At 63.7% G+C, this 26,357-nt stretch overlaps 2 protein-coding genes across 3 annotated transcripts in view; one reads left to right on the top strand and one right to left on the bottom strand.

The window, feature by feature from the left end:
* Window positions 1-26,357, bottom strand: part of LOC102100339 (dedicator of cytokinesis protein 2-like) — a 44,881-nt gene that overhangs the window by 2,441 nt on the left and 16,083 nt on the right. Inside the window, exons 26-48 of the mRNA XM_014258881.2 lie at window positions 26,201-26,328; window positions 25,551-25,601; window positions 24,806-24,901; window positions 6,581-6,679; window positions 6,387-6,481; window positions 6,060-6,138; window positions 5,853-5,953; window positions 5,668-5,726; window positions 5,358-5,506; window positions 5,112-5,197; window positions 4,463-4,619; window positions 4,144-4,184; window positions 3,875-3,965; window positions 3,678-3,797; window positions 3,063-3,152; window positions 2,854-2,958; window positions 2,223-2,364; window positions 1,960-2,041; window positions 1,774-1,858; window positions 1,468-1,554; window positions 601-777; window positions 408-491; window positions 172-309 (exon numbers count right to left, since the gene is read on the bottom strand). Of these exons, the coding sequence (XP_014114356.2) occupies window positions 172-309; window positions 408-491; window positions 601-777; window positions 1,468-1,554; window positions 1,774-1,858; window positions 1,960-2,041; window positions 2,223-2,364; window positions 2,854-2,958; window positions 3,063-3,152; window positions 3,678-3,797; window positions 3,875-3,965; window positions 4,144-4,184; window positions 4,463-4,619; window positions 5,112-5,197; window positions 5,358-5,506; window positions 5,668-5,726; window positions 5,853-5,953; window positions 6,060-6,138; window positions 6,387-6,481; window positions 6,581-6,679; window positions 24,806-24,901; window positions 25,551-25,601; window positions 26,201-26,328 (2,342 nt within the window). The remainder of the gene's footprint in view (window positions 1-171; window positions 310-407; window positions 492-600; window positions 778-1,467; window positions 1,555-1,773; window positions 1,859-1,959; window positions 2,042-2,222; window positions 2,365-2,853; window positions 2,959-3,062; window positions 3,153-3,677; window positions 3,798-3,874; window positions 3,966-4,143; window positions 4,185-4,462; window positions 4,620-5,111; window positions 5,198-5,357; window positions 5,507-5,667; window positions 5,727-5,852; window positions 5,954-6,059; window positions 6,139-6,386; window positions 6,482-6,580; window positions 6,680-24,805; window positions 24,902-25,550; window positions 25,602-26,200; window positions 26,329-26,357) is intronic.
* LOC148184070 (uncharacterized) lies at window positions 16,373-23,037 on the top strand. 2 transcript variants are annotated; one of them, XM_088056153.1, is made up of 4 exons: window positions 16,373-17,432; window positions 17,514-17,895; window positions 20,060-20,134; window positions 22,583-23,037. In XM_088056153.1, exons 1-4 carry the CDS (start codon window positions 16,373-16,375, stop codon window positions 22,809-22,811), a joined length of 1,746 nt encoding a protein of 581 aa, XP_087912279.1. In that variant the 3' UTR covers window positions 22,812-23,037. The 2 variants fall into 2 exon arrangements, with proteins under 2 accessions (XP_087912279.1, XP_087912278.1); XM_088056152.1 differs by having other exon boundaries at window positions 16,373-17,895.

Raw genomic sequence — 26,357 nt, 5'->3', positions numbered from 1 at the left:
TCCCCCATGCCCAGTGCTCCTCACTCTGTTCCTGCCCCAGCTGTGGCCTCAGCCAGCTGCTCCCTGCTGCCCCACACCTGCATTGGCTTGTCCAGTGTCACCCCCATGGTGCCAGGCACTGCCTGTGACCCCCAGCCGTGGCTGCCCCGTGCCCACCGCCGTGGCACTCACCATCTCGCGCATCCCGTACTGACTCTCCACCTTGGCCCGCAGCTGCTCAAAGCACTGCTCCATGCGCTCGTGGAAGGGCCGCAGGTCCTCTGTCACCTTCTGCCCATGGATCCGGATTCCCTCTGCCAGCAGCGGGATCTGTGGGAGAACGGAGACTCGTGGGGCTCCCTGGGATGGGAGGGGACAGCGGACAGCGGGGGCAGCTGTCCCTGCCAGAGGGCTGCTGCACCTGGTACCTGCCAGGCGATGAGGTCCTTCAGCTTCTCGATGTTCCCTGCATCCTCAGGGTGCTCCTGCACGTAGGGCTCCTGGAAAAACGCCTGCAACGACCCTTCCTCAGTCCCACACAGGCCAGGGATGGCAGAGCGGTGCCAGGGCTAGTCCTGGCTGTGCCTGGCCGGCCCTGACGTAGCCCCTGCGTGTCCTCACCTTCTCATACTTGGCAAAGCCGCCCATGACCGCGGGGTCCACGATGCCGTTGAGCAGCATGGAGAGAGGGTTGATGGGCAGGCTGGGGTCGTTCTGGTGCCGGTTGATCTCGCTCATGATTTTCTCGTTGGTTTTCATCATAGTCTCAATGGCGTTTTCCAGGGGGGAGATGATGATCTGTGTGCGGGGAGGGCTCAACACTTGCTGGCACAGCCACCTGCCCCTCCTTGTTAAGGCTGGCAGGGTGGGCTCTCCCCAGCCCAGCAGGAGGGACCCCTGGGGCTGCACATCTCACCCCATGAAGCCCCTCAGACCCCTAGCACCAGGTGCCTGGGGCTGAGTGAGAGCTCATGGGGATGTGCTGGCCATGCTGGTCCCCGCTCCCAGCACAGGATCAATCCCATGGGCACAGGGGGGCTACAGGAAACCTGCCTAACCACTGGTGTCACTCTGGGGGTGCAGCTGTGCCGCAGTGGGGTGCACAGCCTGAGCACCACGGCAGACACACGTGCAGCACTCATGCAGCCATACGTCCTTGTGCCCGCAGCATCCCGTGACAGCCCAGCCAGGACATCCTGTGACAGCCTAACAGGGCACATCACATCTCCACTGCCGTGCCGCCTGAGGCTCCCTGGATGTTGGCCGAGCCCCTGCCTCTGACAGAGGAACAAAGCCCACACACGGAGCCGTGGCAGCAGTTGCTGACACCCCTCCAGCACCTCTGCTGCTCCCCACACGCTGTCCCTGCTGCCCACAGAGCGTGCCACAGGCAGGACGCGCTCCCCATGGCCCAGCTTGAGCTCCTGGCAGGGCTGGGATCCATCAGGATCCTGGGAGGGCCCTGTTGCCCCCCAGCTCCCTCCTCACCGTTTCAGTGGAGGTCACAACAAACCAGCGCAGGATGCCGGGCAGGGGATAGGCTGTCCTGAAGGTTGTCCGCTCAATCCACATGTTCTGTGGGAAGAGCAGCAGTCACTCCCCGCCCCACTCCTGTCACACTGGGTCACCCCTGGCTGCCCCATGGCATGGGGGGCTCCCACCTCCATCAGGACAGGACCATCAGGACACCACCTTCCCCATCCCAGGACCGGGGATCCCCTGTGTCTCCTCTGGACCCTTAGCTGACCCTGTCCCTCCCAGCTGGGGGTCCTGGCAGCTCCTCCCAGCACTCACTGCAAATTCATTGTCGGGATCATTCGGGCCCCTCTTGAAAGGTCGTGAGTAGCTGAACCGCTGGATGTGGTTGGCTTTGTAGAAGCTGTGGGGAGGGGAGGGACAGAAATGGGACAGGACCCTCACTGTGTCCCACCCACCCACCCACAGGGAGCAGAGCAGGGGCTCCCTGTGCTGGACACTCACTTGGTGATCTGCTCCGGAATGCTCCGGCCCCTGAGCCGGACCTTGGCTTCCTCTGCAGGCTGCACGGTGAAGCACTGGATGTCTGTGGGAGTGAAGGAGCCACAGGCACACACTGGAGGACAGGGCTGCTGGGGAGAGGGGCTCCAGAGCCCTGAGGGATGAACCCCAGGGCTACAGAGAGGCACGTAAGGAATTCCCACATGGAGAGTGATGGACAGCGACCAAGCCACCCTCCCAGCCCCGTCCCTGTGCGCAGAGGATACACTGCCCTGGCGAGGCGGTGATCTCCTGGCCAGGGGGAGATGTGCTCTTCAGCTTCTCAGCATTGGGGAAGGGGCTCAGCAGCTGCATCTCAAAGTCCTCACGCCGCTCGTACTCCTTGCCGCGGTAGATGAAGACCTTGTTCTGCAGGGTAGGAAGGTGACAGCTCATCCCTGTGCCACAGAGTGGGGCTGGCGAGCCCCAGAGCACTGACCGGTGCTGAAAAGGCTGAGCCCCCTGCTAAACAGGACACACCCCCCTCTAGAAAAACAGTATCTCCCCAAACCCAGGAACTAAAGGGAAAATAAAGGCACATAGAGAATTAGGATTGGTGCCAGCCAAGCAATGTCACTAAGGACAAATCCTGCCTGAAAATTCAGTGGCTTCTACAAGGGTGTGGCAGCATGGGTGGATGGGGGAGAGTGGCTGGACCTGTGTAAACCATCTGAGCTCTCTCATACGTCCCTCTCCAGGCCAGACGTGGATGGGAGAGATGCTGGGTAAGGAGCAGGCTGGATGATGACACTCAGAGAGTCCTGATCCTCAGCTCCACATCCAGCTGGAGACCAGTGAGGATTTGGTTTCCTCGGGTACTGAGGTGGCAGCTGTGGAGCTGCTCCTGGTTCTGCTTACCCGGAGGAAGGTGGGGAAGCCCTGCCCGTAGTACCCCACGGCAAAATAGTCCGGGCTGGGCCGCAGCACCTTCAGAATCTTCTCATAGAACTTGGCTTCTCGTTGCTGCAGAGGAGAAGGGCAGGATGAGGACAGGATGGGGTCTGCCCATTCCCCCAGCTGCCGTGCTGCCCTGCCAGCAGCACCCCCAGCCCAGCCTGGGCACCCACCAGGATGTCACTCAGCATTTCATAGTCGAACACGTGGCTCTCGTACTGCTCCGCCAGCTCCTTGCAGATGTGGATAGCCTCCTCCCACATCTGGGGAAGGGAGGGGTCAGGCAGGGCCCCCTGGTGCAGGGTGAACTGGGGAAGGGGGCATCAGGGATTTCCTGCAGAGACCACCCTGCCTGTGGGGACACCTGCACCCCTGCCCCCTGTGAGGATGGGGAGAGGGCTCTCCTGTGGGGACTGGTGGTCCAGTGGGCAGCAGAAGGACTGGGCTTCCCACCATCTCCAGCCATGGAGCCCCCCAGCCCACCCCAGCAAGCCTCTGTCCTGAGATGTCTGAGCTGTCAGCCCCTGGCAGCACAAGGACTGCAATAGGATGGGATAGGAATGGGATGAAGGACAGTGGCTGTGGGGTGAACCATCCAGCCCAGGCTCACTGCAGAGCAGCTCCAGCCCTTCTGCAGCAGCGGGGAGTGAGAGGCTGTGCTGAGAATGGGGTCTGGGAGCTTGGAACAGGGGGGAGTGGTGGCAAGGGGGCCAGGCTTACCCTAAGCCAGCCCAGCTCCCTCCAGCAGGGTTTCAGAGGCTGCAGGGTCTGGAGGTGGCCACACTCACCTTGCCCTGGTCGAAGTATTCAATGATCTGGTTGTACAGAGCCTCCTTCAGCTGGCGCTGAGTGTGCAGGTGGAGGCCATGTGGGCCTGGCACTGGGGCTGCATTCAGCTCCTCTGACCACTGCACGAGGGAGCAGGGACCTGTCACACCAAGCCCACACAGGGCTGCCCACTCCTCCCAGCCCCCCGAGTGCCCACCGCGAGCAGCCGGGCGTGCAGCAGCAGCGTGTAGGCTCCCTCCGTGTAGTTCTCGTAGCTGATGTGCAGGTCCTTCAGCTTGTACAGGTACCTGGGAGTGACAGAGCCGTGCGTGGGGAGCGGTGGTCCCGTGTGTGGGGCACGACAGCACAGTTTGGGCAGAGAGCAGCATCATCCCGTCCCCAGGCCACTCTGCCAACCCCATCCCGCTGGGAATGCTTGGGACCCCCCATTCCAGGTGCTGCTGGTGTTCCCAGGGCTGTGCTCACCTGATGTACATGGCCTGGCGGTCGATCTCCTTGTAGAAGTTCTGTGGAAAGGCAGACGAGGCTGTTTGAGTGGCCCTAGGGGCACATGGCACCCTCTGGGTCATGGTGCTGCCCCACACAGGGATGGGGTTGGCCACAGCCCTGGGGAGCTGCAGCAGGGATGCCAGCTCCGGCACCATGTGCAGCCCTCTCTGCTGTGCCAGGGGCACCGTGGGGACTTGGGGAGCAAGGGAACAAACCCTGGTCACCCCAGGGAGCTGGGGACATGGGGATGAGCCCTGCCAGCCTCAGGGAGCTGGAGCAGGGCACAAGTGCTCACCAGGAGGTTGACGGTGCAGCTCATGCTGTAGGTCTTGTTCTCGTCATTCATGACAGCCCGGTAGTCCAGGAGCCGCTCCAGGAGTTCACTCACCAGCCTCACAAAGTCCTCTCCAGGCTTGGCCAGCTCGGGGTGGCTCTGGCAGCAGCTCAGCAGTCTGGGGAAGAGGCGGGGCCACAGGTCCCACTGCACAGCCAGCTCTGCAGTGCTCCCACCACTGGCCCTGCTCAGCACCAAAGGGCAGGGACAAAGCCTGGGCAGAGCAGGGGCATCACCCAGGGCAAGAGTGATTCCTGGGGCAGAGATAACACCTGGGACAGTGGCATCACCCAGGGCAGGGGTATCACTTAAGGCACAGGGTAATTTCTAGGGCAGGACAAGGGTAATTCCTAGGGCAGGGGCATCACTGGGGTCAGGAGCATCCCCTGGGGCAGAGGTAACAGCTGGGGCAGGCTGGCTGGGGCAGCAGAGCTGTGCAGAGGGCACACGATGGTGCTCAGGCACCAGCCTTCCTCCTCATTGGTCCCTTTCCCCCCGTGGCACCTTCCGGGCCAGGGCACAGCGTGAGGAGGAGTGGGATGGCAGGGAATGGTGACAGCAAAGGGCTGTGCCCTGGGGAGAAGGGACAGGGATGTCACTGCACACTCACATGCTCTTGAAAAGCTGCATGTACTGCTCGTCCCCACGGCCGCCCTCCACCTCGCTGTCCAGCCTGCGCAGGATCTCATCCTCAAACTGCAGAGCGGGGATGAAGATGGGCTGAGCTTGGAGCAGCCCCTCCCCAGAGACCATCCTAAAGAGACGGTTCCGGTCCCCGCTCCCAGGCCGTGCCACTCCCGTGGTGCGGGTGGTTCCCACCCCATCCTGCTCCCCCAGGAGCAGCCTTGGCTCTCACCCGGCTGAAGCTCCCGCTGAGCCGGTGCTCGCAGAGCATCATGTCGAAGAAGATGGGGATGGTGGACTTGCGCAGCTCCAGCTCCGGCACCAGCGTCATCTCCAGGATGGGACCCACCATGCCCGGGATAAACTCGATCTTGCGCTGGCCTGGGAGGACAGGGAGGGCTGGGGGGCGGATCCACACCCGTGCAGGTTCCCATGCCCAAACCAGCAAAACCCTGCTCCCCACACCCACCCTGGGCACGGTGATGATGGATATCAGCCCGCAAAGACCCAAAAATCCCCCATCGCTGCACGGCGTGGCTCACCGAGGCTGTACCACATGTCCCGGATGGATGCTCCGATCGTGGCTCTCATGTCCCCGTACCTGCCGGGAGAGAGGCCAGTCAGCACCGCTCTGCAGCCCCGCCTGCACACAGCCCGGCTGGCTCATCCCAAAATCCCTGACCTCGTGGCGAGGTGGAAGCCCGGGGCAGGGCGGGTGGGGACTCACTTGGCCAGAATACTGTTTCTTTTAGCTGGGGAGAAGTTCTCCAGCTGCAGAGAGTCCTGGGTGAGGAAAGCCACGGCTAGGTGGAAATAGTTGTTCCAAAGCTGCAGTGGAAGCACAGGGATGAGTGCCAGGCTGGGTGGGCACGGTGACCTGGGTCCTCTCCTGACCCACCTGGCCCAAAGCAGGACTGAGGCAGCTCGCACCCACCTGCAGCTCGAAGTTGCTGTTGCTCAGGAATATCTCGGTTAAGGTCGTGGCAAACTGGTTGATGGCACGCAGGAATTCCCTGGGGCGAGTGAGCACAGGCACTGAGTGAGGGCAGCATGGGTGTGCCCACTGCCCATCCCGGTGTGCCCACCATCATCACAAAGAGGGGGGCAGCTCCTTTGTGCCCACCTCAGCGCAGATATACTCTGTCCATCACACCAGTCCTGCATGTCCGGAGCCGTGCTCCAGTGCCCGCCTGCCCCGAGGCATCCCAGGCGCTCACACCCTCCCCAGCATCCCCCTGCGGGTCCCTCCACAGCCCCTCACCGGTTCTGCACCATGTTCATCACCACCCAGTCACCGGGATACACCGTCTTCCCAATCAGATCCTTGAAAAGGATAAAAGTCTCCATGAGGAAGTCCTGCAAGGGAGGGAGAGATGTCAGGAGCTGTGCTGGACTGCAGTGCCCTCCGGGGATGCTGTGAGGGAGGTGCTCGTGTTGCCAAGGGACAGCACTCACCATCAGCTCCGGCCGGGAGGGGAACGCCTGGATGTAGGTGCTGTAGTGATCCTTGTCCATCTGGCTCAGGATGGCGGCCATGCAAGCCACATAGTGACTCTGGGGAGAGGAGCTGGTCAGGCCCTGGCACCACGGAACAGGACACTGTCCTTGCTCCTCCAGCCAGTTCGTGACCCAGAGCCCCAGCTGGACCTTCCCTGATCCCTTCTTCCCCAGCTCCCCAGACCTCCTGGCCCCTTCATGTCCAGTTCCCAGACTGTGTATCCCACTCCAGGGACAGGATGGCTCCTGCACTCACCATGATGCCAGGGGGATGCAGGTGTAATTACAGAGCTGTGCTGAAGCAACTCTGTCATTTTTGAGATAAGTTAAGGCCATCTCTGGATGAAAAGGCATTTTGAAAACGGCAAGCAGGTTCCTTCTGGAGTGCCTCCAGTGAAGGGTCCCAAACAAAGCCCTCAGCTCCACCCCAGGAGGCTCCCAGCTTTGTAGCAAGACAAGTGGAGTGTGCACGAGCAGGATGCTACCCGGAAAGCTGTCCCAGAAATACATCCAAGGCTGGAAACGGTGGGAAAGGGCAGCTGTTTCTGGGATAATGCATGCTCAGGAGGAGTGATGGCCCTGCCGTGCCCCAGTGTCACTGACGGAGCTCTGTGGGTGGCTTCAGGTGCCAGCCCATCCCCAGAGACTGCCGTGCCGTGAGCCCTGTGAGGGCGGCACCGGGCGCTGGGCACCGCTGCCCATCCCGGGTACCGCAGGCACCTTCCGGCACTGCCGGAGCTTCCTCCTGGATTCCGGCGGAGACGGAGCCCCATTGCAGCCTCAGGCCGGACCTTGCCAGCGACGTGCAGACCAAAGCGGACTGTTCGGGGAGGGATGTGGCTGCTGCCGGTGACCGAGGGCTCCGGGAGCCCCTCGGGATGGGGAGCAGCCCACCGAGGGCTGCCGCGGGGAAGGAACGCGCTCCCTCGGCCAGCCCTGGCTAGGAAGGGTTTGCAGGGAATTCTCTTGTGCGAAGCAAACGGATCAAACCCCGACAGCTCGCGGTCTTTCGGGAATCCATGCGGTGCCACAGCCCCGCGGCCGCCCCGCCGAGCGCTGCCCCGCGCAGCAGCACCGGCACGCCGGGGGCCCGCGGGACCGGGGCTCGCAGCCACCGCAGCGCCCGAGCAGCGCTCTCCCGGTGCCGGGACCGCGGCTCCTCCGGGGCTCCGGGGCTCGGCTCCCGGGCGCGCTCCTCCATCGCGGGGCTCCGCCCCCCGCCCCGCTCCGCCCCCGCCGGCTCCGCCTCGGTACCGGAGAACGCGCGCCGCCCCGCCCCGCCGAGCCCCGCGCCCGCCGCTGCCGGACCCGCGCCGCCGCCGCCGCCGAGCGCCAGGTACCGGGCGGGATGGGGAGGAGGCTCGGCCGGGGAGAGGGGCGGGGGTCGGGCCGCGTGCTCCGGGCAGCGGCCCGGCCCTGCCGGCCGGAATCGGGACCCCGGGCGGCCCCGCAGCCGGGCATGGGAACCCCGGGGCCGGGAGAGGCGACACGGTGCGGGGAGCCCCGAACCCGGGACTGCGCGGCGGTGCGGGAACCTCGGAGGCTCGGGAGCGGCGCGGGTACCCTCGGCCCGCGGGATGCGCGGGGGCCGGCGGGGCCAGGGCGACGAACCGAGCTGGGCTGGCGAGGGGGATCCTCGGTGTCCCCGGATCCCTGGGGGTCGCGGCACCTCCCTGTCCTCCTCTCCTTTGCTGCCCGCGAGCAGGAGCTGCCCGGGGAGCAGCTGGAGGCACGGGGACCGTGGCACCGCGCACCGAGCATCCTACGGCAGGCACCGTGCGCCGAGCACCCCGCACCGAGCCCCCTGCGCTGGGCACCCCGCACCGAGGTGGCCGCCGGTTGCCGTGGCGGGAGTCTCTGGGGGACACAGCCGTGCTGGAACGGTGGCACGGTGTGTAATCTATGGAGGCGCATCTGTGGTGGGAGCCGCTGTGTTAGAGGGGCCGAGGACCCCCACGTCTTGCAGCGCTGCCGCAGCCTCGCCCTGTCCGCCCCTGCCCGTGGCCCCGCCGCTCTCCGGGGTCGCTGCGTGCTGGAGCCGCTCTGGGGAGCGGCCAGGCGGGCTCATCTCCGCTCCCCCTCGTTAGGAACGCGTCCGTCAGCCGGGGCTGTGCCGGGTGACACACGCACACGCAGATCCAGGGATGTCACTTTCGGTACCGCGCGCCGCGGTGACGCCGGCCGGGGCTGGAGGGATTCAGCCCACGTTGCTCCCGGCAGCTCCCGGCGCCGCGCTCCGAGCCCGAGGCCTTGCGTCCGCCGCCGGGGCTCCGGGATGCGGGAGCGAGCTCCAGGCGGTCCCGCGAAATGGGGATGCGCCGGTCCCTCCCGGGGTGCTCCGGTCCCTCCCGGGGTGCTCCGGTCCCTCGCGGGGTGCTCCGGTCCCGGTCCTCCCCGCGGGAACGCACACAAACCCCGCTGGAGCTGCGGCTGCCGGCAGCGGTGCGGGAGAGGGGCCGAGGTCTCCGCGGAGCCGCTTTCGTGTTTGGGAGCACGAGGTGGACACGTATGAGTAACCACCGGCCCCGCTGTGCCAGCACGGGGACATACGGGGACATCGGTGTCAGCTGCTCGTTCTGAGGGGCACGGCGGGCTCAGTGCCAGCTCACGGGGATCTCCACACTCGGCCCCTCCCGGGGGTACGGGAACGAGCCCCTCGGGGACGCGGGGACCGCCGGCTGCGCTCCCTCCCGGCGCTGCTGCCCGAGGAGCGGGGCCGGGAGCAGCGGGGGGGACCCTCGGGCAGAGCCGGGCTGAGGATGGCACCTCCGGCCCTTCCCTGTGTCCCCTCTCCGCGGGGAGCGTTCGTCCTTCCGGCGCGCTCGGAGGAACGGGGTGGATTTCGTCGCAGAAGCTCCTTTGGTCTGAGGTTGTCTTCTTTACAAATGATAATTATTGTAATTATTTAATAGCATGGTGGCATCCAGAGGCCACAGATAATTAGTGTGTCTATTCCTGTCCCTGCTAACAACACTACTCCAGTCCTAACCGGTGCCGTGGGCAGAGCCTGCCTCGCGTGTTTGTGGAGATGCTCCGTAAGGTCTGGACTGTTTGGTGATGGGGAAACTGAGGCACGAGGCGAAGGAATTTGCCAACTCCCAAATTCCCCTGGTAGCCAGCGTTGTCTAAAGCGCATGGAGATAAAGAGGGGCAGGCTGCTCGATGGCATTGGGAATGCACTTAAAGGCAGGAATTTGTATTCTGGAAGGACGTTCTCAGTGCTGGGAGCTGCAGCTGCAGAGGCTGTGCCGCTGGCTGCCGGCACCGTGGCCGGTGGGTGCAGGGCTGCCCCAGGGGGTCCCTGCTGCACCCCAGACCGAGCCCACCGAGCCCGAACCGCTGTGTGCAGGGGCGGCTGGGGCATTGCAGGAACTGCTGGGCGGTGAAGCCTTTCCAGCTTTTTCCAGAAGTGTGCTCTGGGGACAGTTGGTGGCTTTCTGATGCCATTTCTGGCCTGTGAGGGAGCCCACAGAGAGCCCTTGTTGCTCAGGGTCCCCTGGCCCAGGCACCTGCTCTGCAAGGTGGGCAGGTGGGCTCCAGATGGGTACCCAATCCCTTCTCCAGAGCTGAGACATCCTCCCTGGAGAGCGCAGGGCTGCAGATGAGCTGGGTCTCCTGTGGCCAAAAGTTTCTGAGCCATGTCCCACTTCCCTTGTCCTGTCACTGCTGCAGGATCAGCCCGTGCTGGAGATGCCAGCAGAGCCCCGGGTTTTGGTGCTGGGCACCAGCCGAGCTCTCTGGGCTGGATCTCCATCACAAGCATCTTCCCAGGTCCGTGTAGCCACACAGGGCATCTCCAGGGCTCGGAGGAGGATGGTATTTCCCATGTCCCATTCACTGGGAAGGAAGCAGCGGAGCAGGGTGTTCTTCCTCCCAGGATGATCTCTCCTGCAGCCCCAAGGGTGGCACTGAACCACAGGTCCAGGGATGCTCACCTGCTCCTGCAGGATGCAGCTGAGGGAAGCCTTGGGACACGGAACAAACTCCTCCTGAGCTGGTCCCGCTCTGCCCGTGCTCCCCCAGGCAGGTCACTCCACCTCTTCATGTCTCATTGAAGCAGTGATTCCAATGCTCCTCTGCCTGGCAGAGAGGTGGGAATGCCAGCAGGTAGCACAGGAAACAGAGACACCACTGCCATGACAGCCGTATTAGCATCCACGGGAGACAGAGGAATAATTTGGCTTCTGCAGCTTCTGAAGGCTCGTGCAGAGGCTTTGTACTCCCGTCTCCCTGACCGTGTGCAGCCTTCATCTGCAGCTCCAGCACATCCGCAGTCGGAGGGGAGCGATGGAAGCGGAGCTGGTGACCTCCATGTGCCGGGAGGATGGCACTGCTCCTTCCCCGGCCAACGGGATCCCTTCCACGGGCACAAGCCATGGCGTGTGCGGCCAGGCCAGCCGGGAGCCTCGGTGGCCCCAGAGAGGAGCCCGTGGGGTGGCCGTGGGTGCTGGCGCCGTGGGGAGGTGGGTGGTGGGGGCTCCCTGCCTCGGCCGGGTGCCAGAGCCTTCTCCTGGGCCCCGTGGCTGGAGAGTGACTAATGTTCCCGCAGAGCACTTCAGCCAGTGACCTACATAGGGATGAGCGCGGATCCCTCTGCTCCTGCTGCTCGCACTGGGACCCGTGTGCCGGTGCCACTCCCAGAACCCCCGGGCGATGCTCGATGCGAGGCTGGGGGCACTTTGGGGCACCCCAGGCGTGGCTCTGGTGGCAGGGACAGTGCCTGTGTCCTCGGCCAGACCAGCCCAGGGGTGCCGGGGGGGGGCCGCAGTGGTGTTTGAGCAGAGCCTTGAGCGCTGCCCAGAGGGAGGGGATCAGGCACTGTGCGAGGTCCATCAGGGACATGGGCAGCTGGTCAGCCAAGCTGGACTCGGGGAGCACTGGGAACGTGGCTGGAGAAGGGACATCTCCTTGCTGGGGATTGTGAAGGCTGAGCACCGAGGAGGGAGAAGAGCTGCTTGGGCGGAAGCTCTCCATTGGCACGAGTACAGTCGGATATAAACGGGCCGTGATTAAGTGCCTGCAGGAAATGAGAAGGTCTGTGAGGCTCCCAGCAGCCGGCTTCTGGAAGAGCCTCCAAGAGAAGCATGAGGGCAGGGCATGAGCTGGCTTCGTGGTGGAGCTTCCTCAGCGAGGAACCAGATTTCGGGTGTGCAAGCTGCCCGAGGAGCTGCTCCAAGTCCTCCATCCTCGAGTCCCACACATGCTCTGATCCGAGAACAAATGCCTCAAGTCCTCCTGGAGCCAAGGCGGGATTATGCTCTGCCGTGATGTGTCACGAGCCTGGTTCCTGCCCCTCCAGCGCCTCATCCTCCAGTGCTGCCCCGCTCCACTGCCAGCAGCTCCTCTCTCCCCTCTGGAGATCAGGAAAATCAGACGTGCTGCCCCACAGGGGCACTACCTCACGAGCAGAGCCAGGTCATTCACTTCTCTCCTCTGCAGTTCCAGGAGAACCTGACTTCCTCTCTCATAAATCTCATCTCCTGGCTTTCTTTGTCCTGAGAAGAAGATTTATGTGTCTGCTTCGTTTTTCCCTCTTCCACGGCATTACCGGCAAGGGTGAGGGAGAGGATAGGTGGAGAAAGGGCAGAAGCTGGCAGGTAACTTTCCAGACAGGGCAGTGTGAAGCAAGGCTCTGACCTCTGAGGTCAGCCCTGCACCACCAGAGATGTGTCCCATGATTCAAACCCGGCAGGTTTAGTGCCTCTTACTCACAAAATTCACCACCCATCAGCGCTGGCAAAGAAACCCAGTGCTGGGGCTCCCTAAGGGGTGTCCATGAGAAGAGATTCCTGATGTTTCCTCAGCTCCTGGGATCACTCAGAGGAGGAGAGATCATTCCCAGCTGTGTGAGCATCCAGCAGAACCCACTGCTGCAGAACTCATCCACTGTGTCACTGTGGCATCACCTGTTTTCACCTGTACATCACCGATGTGACCTGCTGTCTCACCTTATCCATGTGCCTGGAATTCCTGTAGGAACCAGAGGAGAAAAACTCTCAGACGTCAAAAAATTGCTGAGATGGAGGGTCCAGCACTGTGCAAAACCTTTCCAAGCTGTTCCTATGCCAGCTGGCCTCGCTTTTTAAGGAAGTTGCTTCTCCGACCTGCCAACACGCATTTCCAGCTGCTGGGAGTGGAGCTTGGAGCTGCCACCCAGAGCCTCATCCTGCACAGCTTCTGCTCCATTCCCCCTGGCCTTTATTCTTCCTTGCTTTTCATTTTCTCCCCTTTCCTCAGTTTCTCTCTGTGGTCAGGGCCGCGGGATGGTTACGAGCAGTGATGTGCTGGTTAGCTGGTTTTAATCCACTTAATGTGTGCCACTTTGCTTTTGAGATCCTCCTGCTTTCTTCGCTGAAATGTCAAATGCCTCACAGAAACCCGAGTCTGCTTCGCCGAGGCTTTTACCTCCACTGACCAAACTTGGAACCTCGTCAAGCCCGGCAGCAAATGGGTTTGATGAGCCGTGTCCTCCGCAGCCCCGCGCTGACTGGCACGGCTGGTTCATGCTGCCGTCCTTCAGAGGGGATTACTCAGGCACCAAACCCATTCCCTGGACAGTTCTAACCCACCTGCATCCCCCAGGTCACCATGCCAGGGCTCTGTGGCTCCCTGTCCCACCCACTGGGCTCGCTGTCCACCAGTGACCACCCCAAGGAGGACCCCAATGTCCGGCAGGGCACATCAGAGTGGAGCATCAGGGCTCCTGCTTCGGCCTTGGGAGGTTGTGCAGGTCTCTTCTGGAGGGAGGAGTGACCACCTGGGGTCCTGTTGGAGTAGACCCTGGGAGGGGCTGTGGTGGGCTCAGGACCTTGGAGGGTCTCCAGCAGCAGCAGGATTGAGGCGCTGAGCCCAGGTGTGGCTGGGTGCCAGGTGCATCTGAAATGTCCTTTGGAGCCATCAGCAGAATGGGTTCCTCACATTCAGGGACAGTCCAGGAGAGTCCATCAGACAGGGCAGCACCATCCTGATCCCATCCCACACCAGGACTCATTATCCATGCTCGGAGATGCCGGTGCGCTGCAAACAGTGCCCGAGCGCGGCACTAAATCCAACCCCAGCTCAAAGAGAACGCAGGGATGCGTGGGAGGGTCCTGGCGTGGGTGTTTGACATCCTCAGAACTGTTCCCAAATGGAGTTGCTCCATGTATAATTTATAGGCTTCCCTTTGTCCTTGTGGCTCGTCTCTGATCTCCCGGCGGTTCGGGAAGGCCGAGGGTGCTCCGGTGAGGCCTCGCTGAGCGACAGCGCCGCGTTTGCTGCGTCGGCAGGGGAACGGCCTCGTCCCACGCTGCGTCAGCCACGGCTCGGCGAGGGCCCCGTGGTAGCATCACAGGGCTGGTCCTGCTCTTGGACCGTGCCAGCGGCGCTCCTGCCCCGTGCCCGGCCCCTGGAGTCATGCCCAGCTCCCTCTGCCCCACGCCCCCATCAAGGAGCCTTCCAGAGCGGGCTGGCCCCACGCAGGCCCCTCTGGAACGCTCGGCTCCAGCACGGAGATGTGGCCAGCGGTACCCCCTGCCCTCAGAGTGTTGCCCTCCCTGGCACGGCCACAGCCAAGGATGCTGCCGGGGGCCAGGGGCACCAAGCTCTGGGCACTGGACAGAGGTGACACTGTGTCACAAGGACAGAGGTGACCCCACGTCAGGGACGGCTCATCCCACGGCCGTGGATATCCTGGCAGGCTCTGCCCAGGCCAGCGTGGGTGCCCGTGTACCGGCTCAGGAGGGACGTGGTGATGCAGGAAGCGAGGACGGGCTCCTCTGGCTCCAGCCCCAGCCAGCTCGCTCCTCCGCCTGTTGCTGTCCATACTAACGAGGAGCCCCATCCCATCGCTCGTCTCGCCCTGCCTCGCAGACATCTCCGGGTGTCTGGGCACGGCTCCAAGCTCGGGAAGGGAAAAGCGCCGGGCGGCTGGGAGGCGCGTGGAGCAGCATCCCGACGAACACGGAGCAGGGTGCGCGGAGGCGCCGGGGCGTGCGGGGCCGGGGTGGGCGCAGGGAGGGCTGTGAGAGCCCCCTGCTCACGCTGGGTCAGCGCTCACTGCCGGCCTGGGCGGGCACGGGGCACCGGCAGGCAGCGCTTGGAAGTTTGGCTGTGCCGGCACTGGGGACTCCGGGCTGCTGTGCTGAGTCAGCGCTTCGTGCCAGCAGGAACAAGGCAAGGCAGGGAGGGGGCCGGGGGTGCTGAGCCGTGTGTCCGTCCGCAGTGAGGGCAGGGGGGCCGCAGAGCCAGCGAGGCGTGCGGAGAGAGTGCGGGGACAGTGCGGGAGCACCGGGCTGTGGTCTGGGGCGGGGACCACGGGGATGTGGGACACGGGACACGGCGTGGTGCGGCAAAGCTGAACCACTGCTCGCTGCGGCTGGAATCTCTGTCTTTGGCTGCGTCCCAGAAAGAGCCGACGGCTTTCCCTGCGCCCCGGGACATCGCAGGAGAGCTCCCGGTGTGCCCCGTGCTGCCGGTGCCCTGGCAGTGTGATGGGACGGGGCAGCCGCCGACGGCCCAGTGGGCAAAAGCAGAGCCAAGTGGGCACGGGGGTGGGTGCTGAAGGTACGCCAGAGCTGCGGAGTGGTTCTCCTTGCAAGTGTGGGGAGGAGGAGCCCTGCAGAGCCGTGCGGGAGCGATGGCAGGGACGGGGACAATGGCAGGGACCAGGATGGGGATATAGCTGGGTGCAATCCCCGCTGTGACCCCGGGTCGGGCCGCCTGTGCCGACTGTGAAGTGCTGCTGGTGTCAGTGACATCCCCCGGCCTTACAGAAGGTTCTCCCTCCTGCTGGTTCTCATGTGTCTGAAGCTGCTCCGTGTCCCCAAGCCACTGTCTCGCCGCTGCTCACAGAGCTGATCCCCCATGCCTGCAGCCCAAACAGCACCTCTGGTGCCCAGTCCGGCCACAACCACACATGACACGTTCCCTGTGCCCATCTGGCCATGTCTCACTCGTGATGGGTCCCCTGTGTCACTGTGGCCATGCCCCAGGCGGGATGGATCCCATGTCCCGTGCGGGATGGGTGCCCCGCGCCTTGTCCATCCCCAGCAGAGCTGGTGCCCGTGTGCCCCGAGTCCGTCCGTCCGTCCCTCCCGGGAGCCCCTTGGCCCTGCCCTGCCCTGCCCTCCCGCTGCCCGCGCCCCGCACACGAGGCACCAGCCCCGGCGAGGCAGAGCTATTTTTAACAGCCGCTTCTGCTTGATTTGAGCTGTGAACTCGGAACGTGTTTATGCTAAAGGGCTTTCTTTTCCCTTCTCCCTTTGTGCTGAGGAGGCAGCGCCGCAGATCAAAGCCTGTCTCTTCGCGTTTGGTGATGGTGGGCTGGGAGGGAGCCGAGGCGGGAGAGGCCGGCAGTTCCACGGGGACACTCGTGTCCTCGGGGGCCGCGGTGGCTCTGACGCACCTCTCTTTGTCCCCGCAGGTCCGGAAGCCATGGGCGGGCACGGCCGGCACCGGGCGGTCCTCAGCGGGCTGCCCTGAGCCCGGGCGGCCGCGGCGGGACGATGGGCTGCGGGCGCCGGCGGGGAGCCGCGGTGCCGGCCAGGGCTGTCGGGGCGGCGAGCCGGGGGCTGTAGGGCCGGGCGGCGGGCAGCAATGCCCGGCGGCCCCTCGCCCACCTCCCGCCCAGCATCCCCTGTCCGTGGCGGCGCGGGATGAGGCTGCCCGCCGCCCCAGCAGCTCCGGGGACGGCTGCAGCCCAGGGCTCCGGCCGCCGGCGCTCGGCCCCCCGCGCCCCGCCGCAGCACCCCGGCCCCGCGGCCCTGAGCCATGGTCAGCCGTGAGCCCGTGCCCGGCCCGGCCCCCGCCGGCGAGGGCAGCCAGGAGAAAGCCATGACGGTGCGCTCGGTGCTGCTCAACCGCGACTCGCCCGACATCGAGAGCCGCCTCAAGCGCCGGCGCAACCGCACGCAGCAGGTCCGCTTCAAGGACCTGGTGGAGGCCGGCGCGGGGCGGGCGGACAGCCCCCCGCCCGGGCCCGCTGCCGACCCCGGCCACAACACCCCACGTGCCTCGCCGCCCCCCAGGGACCCCCCTGAGCCGGCGGCTCTCCGTGCCTCGCGGCGCAGCTGGCCCCAGGCGCAGCCGGGCTCGCTGACGCTGCCCATGCCCAGGAAGGCGTGCATGAGCACCGCCATCCAGACCTCCCCCAGCCTCCAGAAGCCCTTCCCGGCCCCCCAGCCCCGCAGCAAGAGCGTCTGTGATGTGGCGGGGGATGCGGTACCTCCCGCCGTGGCGAGCGCCCGGTGTCCGGGAGCGGCCGTGCCCACCGTGGCCAGCTGGGCCGCGCCCCCGCGGGCCCCCGGCAGCCTCCCCACCCATGACCGCACCGCTGCCGTCGCCCAGCACGCCAAGGTGCGCCGCACGCCACCACCGCCACCACCCAGGGACCCCCCTCCCCCTTACCAGGGCACTGCCGGGTGCCCCACCGCCCGCTGCGCCCCTCCGGTGCAAAGCTGCACCTCCGAGCCCTGCCCGCCATCCCCCGCCTGTGCCCAGCTCCGCGGGAGCCCCCGGGGCAGCCACGGAACCACCCCACGGCCGGCCTCCGTGCCCTGCGGCCGGCCCCGGCCGCCCGCCGAGCAGCGAGGGCTCGGCCGGAGCGGCTCGGAGCGGACCCTGCCCTGCGGCCGCCCAGCAGCTCCGTGCCAGCCCTCGCCGCACCGCCGGCAGCCCGTCCCCTCCACGGACACCCAGAGCCTCCGCCAGCCACCTCAGGGCAACCCCCCGCGGGACCCCCCGCCACCCCAGCACCAGCTCTGCGCCGCGATCTGGGGGGGACCCTGCTGCGCCTCGCCAGCCCCCACGCCACCAGCGCCGGGCTGGCACGGCTCGGCCGCCGCCACGCCGGACAAGACACCAGCTGCCCTCGGTACCTGCAGCCGGCTCCGCGCCGCCGAACCCGGGCGAGGCTGGGCAGGGCCCGAGGGGTCCAGGGAGCCGCTGTCTGCAGCCCCGCAGGGCCCCGGCGTGGGGACACAAGCGGCCGGGTGGGCAGCGGAGGCCTCCCGGCACGGACAGCCCTGCCTCGCCGCGGAGCAGCCGGACACGCTGCACCACGTCCAGGACCTTCTGCAGCTGGTGGTGGTGGCCAAGGGGCCGGTGGGACCACCAGCGAGGGCCGAGGATGCCCGGACATCTCAGGGAGAGGGCCCAGGGGGGCCCGGGGAGCAGGGGGACCTGCATTCCCAGCTGCAGTCCCTGGAAGGGGTGCTGGAGACCAGCCAACAAACCATCCGGGTGCTGCTGGACGTCATCCAGGACCTGGAGAAGAAGGAGGCACAGCGGGATGGGTGAGTAGGAAGGGACAGAGTGGGGGGCTGTGGGGACAATGTAGGATGTAGGATGGGGGACCCTGACAGAGATTTGGATGCTGCTGCCTCCTGAAGGTGTTTCTGAGAAACTGAGAGCTGCTGTCCATGCGCACGTGGCTCCATGTCCTGGTGCGAGGTTTCACAGGCCCACGGTGCCTTCCCTGTGCCCAGGAATGGGTGCAGGGGTGCAGGTCTGGGGGATGAGGGGGTGCTGGGCCCCTGCCTGGCTCTGGTACAGCTGATTTGTCCATTGGCCACTGGGAGTAGGGATCTGGAATGTCACATCCCAACGGCAGGTTTAGCCAGGCACCACATCCCTGGAAGGACCTGTGGCACAAATCCAGTGGCTGGTGTTACCACGATGGGTGTGGCTGCATCCCGGGGAGGTGCCCAGCACCCCCATCCTGCCCTGCTCAGGACCTGTTCCGAGGGGCAGGGTGTCCTTGGCCTCCCAGAGAGATTTGCCAAATTGTGCAAGGTGTTCTCAAAACGGCCTTAAGCTGAAACGCTCCAAATTCGTCTCACACAAGGGCAACCAACAAACCCCCAAGAGGTGCCGGTCCTGGCATCCTCCTGTAAAATCTCTGTGGCTTGTTCCTGATGCCCAAGATTGCTCTGATCCATCTGTTAAATCAGATGGGTTTGGCTGTGAGTGAAGCACAGAGCTCCCTGGAGCACTGTCAGCAGGGAGGGACCCCTCGGGGGTCCAGGACACCTTAATTAAGACCTCAACTCCATTTTCCAGTCAAAGAAGCAAACGAGATGCCCAGAGATAGGAAATCCAGGGATAGGAAATGGCATAAAACATTATCCTGGTGTCCTTATGCTGCAGAACAGCACGGCCTCGTTTGCCACAAGTCAGATCCCAGGTGCCCACTGCGCACCAGAGCAGGGCCACCAGCCCTGAAACATCCTGACACCAACCCACAAACATCCCACAAAAAATTATTTATATAAAACATGAAAGACTATCCCAGGATGAGCTCTCCCTGCAGAGGGGGGCTGTTCAATGCCAGAGCCGCAGGCACACACACATATACGTACCACATATATATTCATATACATATATATATATATATAAAGGGCCTCACTATCTAATTCAGGTGCTGGCAGAATAAATCCCCATTGCAATGTGTAATTTGGTGCATTAACAGACCCAGTTTCTGAGGGCTGAGAGCAATCGTGGTCAAGGTCGAGTAACAGGAGGAAGATTTCAACGAGGAAATCTGATGTGTATGTGGGACGTGTCCTTTCAGCTGTGCCCCCAAAATCCACAGCCCTGAAGGGGCAATGGAGATATGGAGGAGTCCCAAAGGGACCAACAGCATTCACAGGGCTCCTTTTGGACAGAGCAGAATGAGCAGGGACCAGCAGGGAGCACCAGCAGGGTGCAGGAGGACCCCAGTACAGCCCTTGGGACCAGAGTGTCTCAGGGTTGGGGTCTGGCACCAGTTTCAGAGAAATGTGGGGTGAAGACCCCTTCTGTGGAGAGAGAGGAGGATGCAGCAGCATGAGCTGAGCCTGGGCAGGAATCCACTTAATCCAAGTCCTGTGCACCTTCCCGGAGGAGGAGAAGGATGCTTTGGTACAAAAGCATCAAAAAGATAAATTCCGAGTCTGGCGTAGGCTGGAGATCAGTCTGGAGCATCTCCCCGTGCCCATCTGCCAGGGCTCCCTCCACGGTGTGTGGGGAGATGTGTGGTGACCTGGGGGCTGCACAGGGACCCTCGGGATGAGGATTGGGATGGGGATGGGAGGGGAGGACACAGCGGGAAGGGTTTGGAGGTGCCACTGTGCCCAGCACTGGTTTGCTGCCATCAGAGAAATCTGAGAAGCCGAGAGCCACCTGGCTTGGTGTTAATTGGGATCAAATGGGAGGAGAGGGGCTGGGATCCCAGAGAGGAAAGGGGGTGGGAGCCAGGGAGGAGAGGAGATCGGTCCCAGAGAGGAAGTGGAGCTGGGATTCAGGAAAAGGGCTGAGATACAGGGAGAAGAGGGTGTGAATCCCAAGGAAAAAAGGAGCTGGGATCCAGAGAGGAGAGCCCTGGCTGCTGGGCTGGGAGCACACGAGGGACCAGGGGCAGCAGAGGACACAGACAGACCCAGACTGAGTCTCCAAGCTCACAGCACATCTCTGTCACAGGCGACACTCGTACCGGACCGGGCAGGACATCGCCAACTGTGGGACCTGCCGGGACTGTGCCTGCATCATCTACAGGTGAGGGCCAGCCCTGGCTCCGAGCATCCCACCGCTTCTGATTCCCTGCACTCCCACACTTCTCCACTGGCTGTGGGGCAGGAGGGAGGGTGACAATCCTGCACCTCCTGTCCCCGTGTTGGGGGCACCACACACAGACCACTCTTGGGTGTCTGGGCTGTCACTTGGGCTGGATCTGTCCCTTCCTCCCTGCGGGGAGCAGCTCCTGCTCCCAGGATCAGCCAGGGTGATCTCCATGGAGGAGCAGCAGCTGGAAGGGGGCTGCTCTGGCACGATGGCAGAGCATTTATCTCCCGTAACAGCAATCTATCGGGGAAGCCTCGCTAGCGGCTGCTGCGTGGGCTCGCTCCAAATGCAGGCTGCATCCTGTTGTCCCTGTGCCAGCTCTGCACAGATGCTGCAGATGGGTTCCTGCCCCTCGCTATGGTTTGGGAACACAGGGCCTGGGCTCTGCTTCCCAGCATTGGCATGGAAGCCCCTTCCTCTGCTGCGCTGTCTCCTCAGATCCCATTTGGTGTGTGGGAAAAGGCATCTCGTGCCCTCCCAGCATCATCTTTGGGGAAATTGGGAGACTTGCAGTTTTGCTAAAGCTTTTCTGCCCTTCCTGGGTGTCCTTCTGTCCCTCTGGCCATCCCCTCTGCAGTGCAGGTGGCTGGCCAGGCGTGTTCCCGTTTTGCTGTTAATTAGGCGGATGCTGTTAGCGCTGGGATGTGTAGGACACAGTGAGCCGGTCCCAAGCCATGCTCTGTGGTGCCTGACCACCGTGGTACACATGTGGGCCACTGCCCTGCCATGCTCTGTGAGCACTGTGCCCCCTCCTCGGGGCACCTCAGGCTGGGGGTGCCCGGCTGGGGCCCCCTCGTGTCCCTGTGCTCAGCAGTGCTGCTGCCCCGGCTCTCCTGCTCCCCACACACCCCTGCTGCAGCTCATGGGGGACTTCAGGCTAATTAGGCCTGACGATCCTGTCTCCATGCAGCATGGCAGTGGCACAGATGTCACATCTGGGGGAGGTGGCTCCCCGGAATGGCCATTCCCGCTGAGGACTCGCTGTGGGTTTTGTTGCCACCTGTGGGGTGAGGAGAAGCTCTGGGGGGACTCAGGGTGAGGGAGCACCCCCAGCACCAGAGCCCAGGGATGGCCCATGGAGGGGATCAGACCTGCCTGCCCCTGTCCCATCTCAGGGTCCCACAGCTGTGCCGACCCCTCCCCGTGTCACTGCAGAGGAGTTGAGGTCCCTCCCCTCGCTGCCCCCTCCATTACGGTCTGCACCCCTCGCCCTTTCTTCTAGAAGTGGCTGGGTCGCTCCTTGTCCTCGGAGGGGAGGTGACAGGAGGTGACAGGAGGTGTCAGCGAGCCGGGGGGCTCGTGGGGCGCTCCCCGTGTGCGGGGCGGCCGCGCCACGTGCGCGTTCCCGGGCGCACTCCGCGGCACCTCGGTGATCCGATGGGACATGGCTGGTGCGAGGAGATTGACGTTTTTTCCGTGTGAGGGAACATCGCAGCACGTGGCTGCCAGCAGCCAGCCCGCTCCACAGGGTGCTGCGGGGACACCGGGGGCTTCGGGGACACCGGGGGCTGCGGGGACAGCGGGGGCTGCGGGGACACCGGGGGCTACGGGGACACTGTGGGCACAGCAAGGGCTGGAGGGGACAGCAAAAGCTGCAGGGAGCTGTGGGGACACTGAGGGCTCCAGCATTGACAGGAAAGCTGAGAGCTGTGCTGGGGGGCACAGTCCCTCACCTACCCCAACCTCACCTACCCCACTCTAATTCCTGCCCGTGTGATGGGAGCCTCGCATGCTTTCGCTGCTTCCCGATGCTGCAGCTGTCCTCAGCCACGACCCCTGGGATGCACGGCCCCTCGCCAGGGGGCTCATTGCTCACAGGGGTCCCGCAGACCCCCCCGGCTCGCCCCACCACCTCAGCACTGCTCCCCATCCAGGCCAGTGTCCGGCTCCTGCCGGCCACACACAAAACATTGTCAGTGGGGCTGGAGACAGAGGATGGAGCAAAAGGATGGGGCAGCTGAGAAGGAGCCACCCCAAAAGACCCCGGGCCACGAGGTCAGGCTGATACCGGTCCGTCCCTCTGGCAAAAGGGGGAGCAGGGATGCTCCAGTGGGATGGGGAAGGATTTGGGATTTGGGAAGGATCCAGCCCTGGACCCCCTCAGAGCCCACAGGGGCTGTCTGAAGGCACACGCAGCAGGATGTCCCCTCACAGGGCCGCACAGTGACCCCAGAAAGTCCGGCCATGTCCCTGTGCCACCTCGGGAACGCAGCAGGGCTCAGCTCTGGGCGGCGTGCCCTGCCTGGATGAGCTCCCTGCGGGCTCATTTGGGAATCTGAGCTCGCCAGGGGCTGTGTTTGGGTTGCCAGGGGCTGTGGCAGGCGGGGGGCTGCGACAAGGGGATGCCACGCTGCCCCCTGACACGGTCCCCGCGTGCCGCAGCGTGGAGCACGATTTCCGACAGCAGGAAGGCCGCTTCCAGCGGGTGCTGAGCCACATCGAGGGCGACACGGGGCCGAGCTCCCCCCCGACGGCGCTGGGGGCGGCGGGGGTGGCGGTGGGGGCGGCGGGGACCACCTCACCGCCCGGCCAGGAGCCATCGCCCGTGTCGAGGCTGCCGGCAAAGCTGGACGTGAAGAAATCCCGGCGCAAATGCTTCTGGTTCCTGTGAGCGCAATGCCCGGTGAGCCCGGAGCGCGGGGGCACCGTCCCGGCACTGACCCCCTGCCCACTTCTTCTCCCTCCCTCCTTCCCTCCCTCCCACGGTAGGGTTTGGGTAGCACCAGCTTTTCTATTTTTAACCATTCCGTTGAACGCGGGGAGCTCGGGTGTGGAAACGGCGAGGGGAGCAGCGGCTTGTATTTAAGGAGAATTCAATAAATTCCACGGAGACGCTATTTTTGTTACATCCTCTCCCGCCTGTGCACTTCTGTTCTGGAGGAGGATGAGGATGAGGAGGGGGCAGCGGCTGTTTCCTTGTATTTCCCTCTGTTTTGCCCCAACCCAGGCTCAAATCGGTGCCCATCCCTGCACCCCACAGCGGGTGCTGCTCACCCATCCCTCCCATGCAGGTTAACTGGGAACACCGAGGATCTCCACTGGTCAGAGACAGTGGAAAACGGTCTCTGTGAATGGCCTGGAGAGAGGAAACCTGTCCCCAAAACCCGCGGGTGGAAGGGTGGGCTGGGCAGGGGTCTCATGGGTGGGGAAGATGATGCACTGGCTGATTATAGGGAGACAGGAATGAGGAGCTCAAATATCCCAGGCTCTGTGGGGCTGCCACCAGAGGGAAAACTCGGCATCGGGATCCCAGAGCAGCAGCGGGTGTCTGAGCACACCCTGAGGAGTGGCCGTGGTGGGAACAGCCACAGCTCTCCCAGCAGGGAGGCATCAGGAAGGGGAACATTGTCCAGCCTCCTCCAAAAGCACTGGCCATCCCCGGCCACGGCGAGCGGAGGGGAATGCAGGGTGGGCAGGTTTGGCCAAATATTCTCTATTCTCTATTCACATATTCTCTAAAATACGTGAATGTTAATAATCCCCTAAACACTTATTTACATTATAAACTCTTAAAGCTTCAAAGGAACTGTCACAGGCTCTTCTCCCAAATATTTCAGTCCCATGTCCTAGCGCCCACACCGCAGCACCGCAAAGCAGGAGATGCACACAGGGTTAAAGCCCGTCCCGTGTGCCGGGGACACCGCTGGTACAGCCGGGACAGTGGCCCGGGGGCACAACTCCCTTCTTGCCCAGCAGCAAGGGGATGGATGGAGAGATGCTATCCTGCTGCGGCCACACGCATTTCTGCTCCCCTCAGCCCTTCCCAGCAGCTGGAGCAGCCTGGGCTGGGGGTCTGGGACCCCCGATTGAGGGCGGGGGCTGCGGCAGCAGCACGGGAACCACGGGCGGTGCTGGGAGAGCACCCGTGGAGCCGCGAGCGAGCGGCAGGAGCGCGGCACGGCCGAGGGTCCCTCCCTGCTGCCGCCGGCTGCGCCGCACCACCCTCATCCCCCACCGCCTCCATCGCTGCCCCTGAGTCACGGAGCCTGGGAACGAGGGAAAAAAGCAGGATGGAGCCCCAGTGCGACCCCGCCTGTATCTCCTGCCTGAGTCACGGCTGAATCACAGCCCGGCGCTGAGACCGCGGCACGACCCCGCTCCGGCTGCCCGCAGCTCCCGGGCACGGCGCACAGCGAGCCTCGGTACAGCCATTCCCTGCTCCGGGCTTCCAGAACACACACCAACACAGCTCGTTTGGCACCACGTGCCCGGAGAGGATCCCGAGCCCACTCTGTCCCCCCAGGGGCTCTGTCCCCTCCCTTCCCGTGCGTCCAGCGTGCTCCTCATACACTCTCAGCATGTAAAACTGCGATGGTTCACCGGGATTAGCTGCTTGTTTTTCACTGCCCCCAAAACAGCTTTTCCTGCACCTCTGCCCCTGCCCACTCCCCGCTGCTCTCCGGCTGCTCCAGCCCTGCTCCCAGCACGGCTCCTGCTCTCCCCTGCATCCACCGGGCACATCCCTGGCATCCACCCCCATCCTGCTGGGTTGTGGCAGCAGGGCCAGCGAGGAGCAGAGCCAGTCCCACACACCCAGACCCCAAACCAGAGACACCTCGTGCCTCTCCCACGTGGCCCAAAGGGAAGAGGCGCAGTGGGACTCACCCTCAGCGGGTTCTCCCGGTCCAGGACGATCACCCTGCGATTGACCGTGTGGAGCAGCTGCTCCAGCATCACCTGGATGTGCTTCTTCACCTGTGCCTGCAAGGTAAGAGGTGTCAGGGCCATGGCAGGGCATGTCCCAGCTCTGGGGTATGTCCCAGCATGGCTCATTCAAGGGCTGGTGGCACCAGGGATGGAGCCTGATCCGGAGCTGGAGTCAGATGTTCTCCAGCCTAAATATGGGATCTGGGATGTCTGAACAGCTCAGCCCTGTTTCACCTCCCTGGTAAAGTGTCTGGGGACAGTGGGGAGAGCTGAGGATGGCTGAGGATGATGGGGATGGCTGCACTGGTGCTGGGCAGGCAAAGGTGGGTTCAACTCTCACGGGGTTGAACCAAGAGCAGAATCCTCTCCCAAGAGTGTCCCACCGCGCTCTCCATAAAAGCTGTTTTAGGTTTAAAAGTTAAGCCCAAAATGAGACATTTCACCACAATTTCTGAGCTTTCCATCCCATTCCTGGGCTTCCTGGTGGATTAAAGTACCACCTCACCCTCCCAGGACACAGTGTCCAACTCAGCTCCCACAGCCCAGTCACTGCACTGCAGGTGTGACACCTGAACCTCCCAAGGGCCCCCAAAAGGGACCCCAGAGCAGCCAGGAAGGGCAGGAACAGAGGAAGGCTCCTGAAAAGCCAGAGCACAGAGCCCTGTGCATTCCCAGAACATTGTGTTGCTGCAGGGACACTCACCAGCTCCGCTTCCCCACGGTCCTGGTGCCGCTCTCGCAGCTTCTCTGCGCTCTGCAATCACCAGAAACCGGGCTGAGACCCCCAGGAATGGCCCCAGCCCACCCCAGACAGGCCACAGCTGGGTGGGTGGGTGCCCACCATGTCTCTGCCTCACATTTGGGGCCATCACTCTTCATTTTGGAGTGTGATACTGCCCTGATACGGGCTGACTGGCAATCGTTGACCAGCTGTCTTCCTCCCTGCCCTCACTTTTCTCCTCCCTGCCCTCACCTTCTTTCCTTCCCTCACTTTCTTCCTCCCTTCTTTCACTTTCTTCCTCCCTGCCCTCATTTTTCTCCTCCCTGCCCTCATTTTCTTCCTCCCTGCTCTCACCTTCCTCCCAGCCCTGCAGAGCTGGTGATGTCCCCACCACCCTCAGGTCAGTGTCACCCCTGAGTCTGGAAGTCCCTTCCCCACTCATGCAGATGCTGGGCAACCCACAAGAAACTCCCTGAGGTGGAAAACACGAGGGTTTTTCCCCACCCTGCGCATGTTTCTTTTGGGATGGTGACACCCACAGTCCCCTGGCTGACTACCGTGAACTCCTGGCCAGGAACTGGTGCTTAACCCCACTCAGAGGGGTTTGGTCAGGTCACCGATTCCTGATTTACCTTCTGGGCATGGTACAGCACTTCCAGGATGCTGCTGAGCAGCTCGATGCAAGCGTCCTCCTCCTCCCCTGCCTGGATCAGCTCCCGCAGGATGGGCAGGGCCGCCTGCAGCACCAGCTCCCGGCACTCTGGGGGGACAAAGGGGACACAGGCATGA

The sequence above is a fragment of the Pseudopodoces humilis genome, chromosome 6 (assembly GCF_049639895.1).
Source record: "Pseudopodoces humilis isolate 2021_Gansu_Grassland_sample_001 chromosome 6, ASM4963989v1, whole genome shotgun sequence".
NCBI classification, from domain to species: Eukaryota; Metazoa; Chordata; class Aves; order Passeriformes; family Paridae; genus Pseudopodoces; species Pseudopodoces humilis.
Note: the sequence above shows the minus strand (reverse complement) of the source record. Positions and strands in the feature narration are given on the sequence as shown.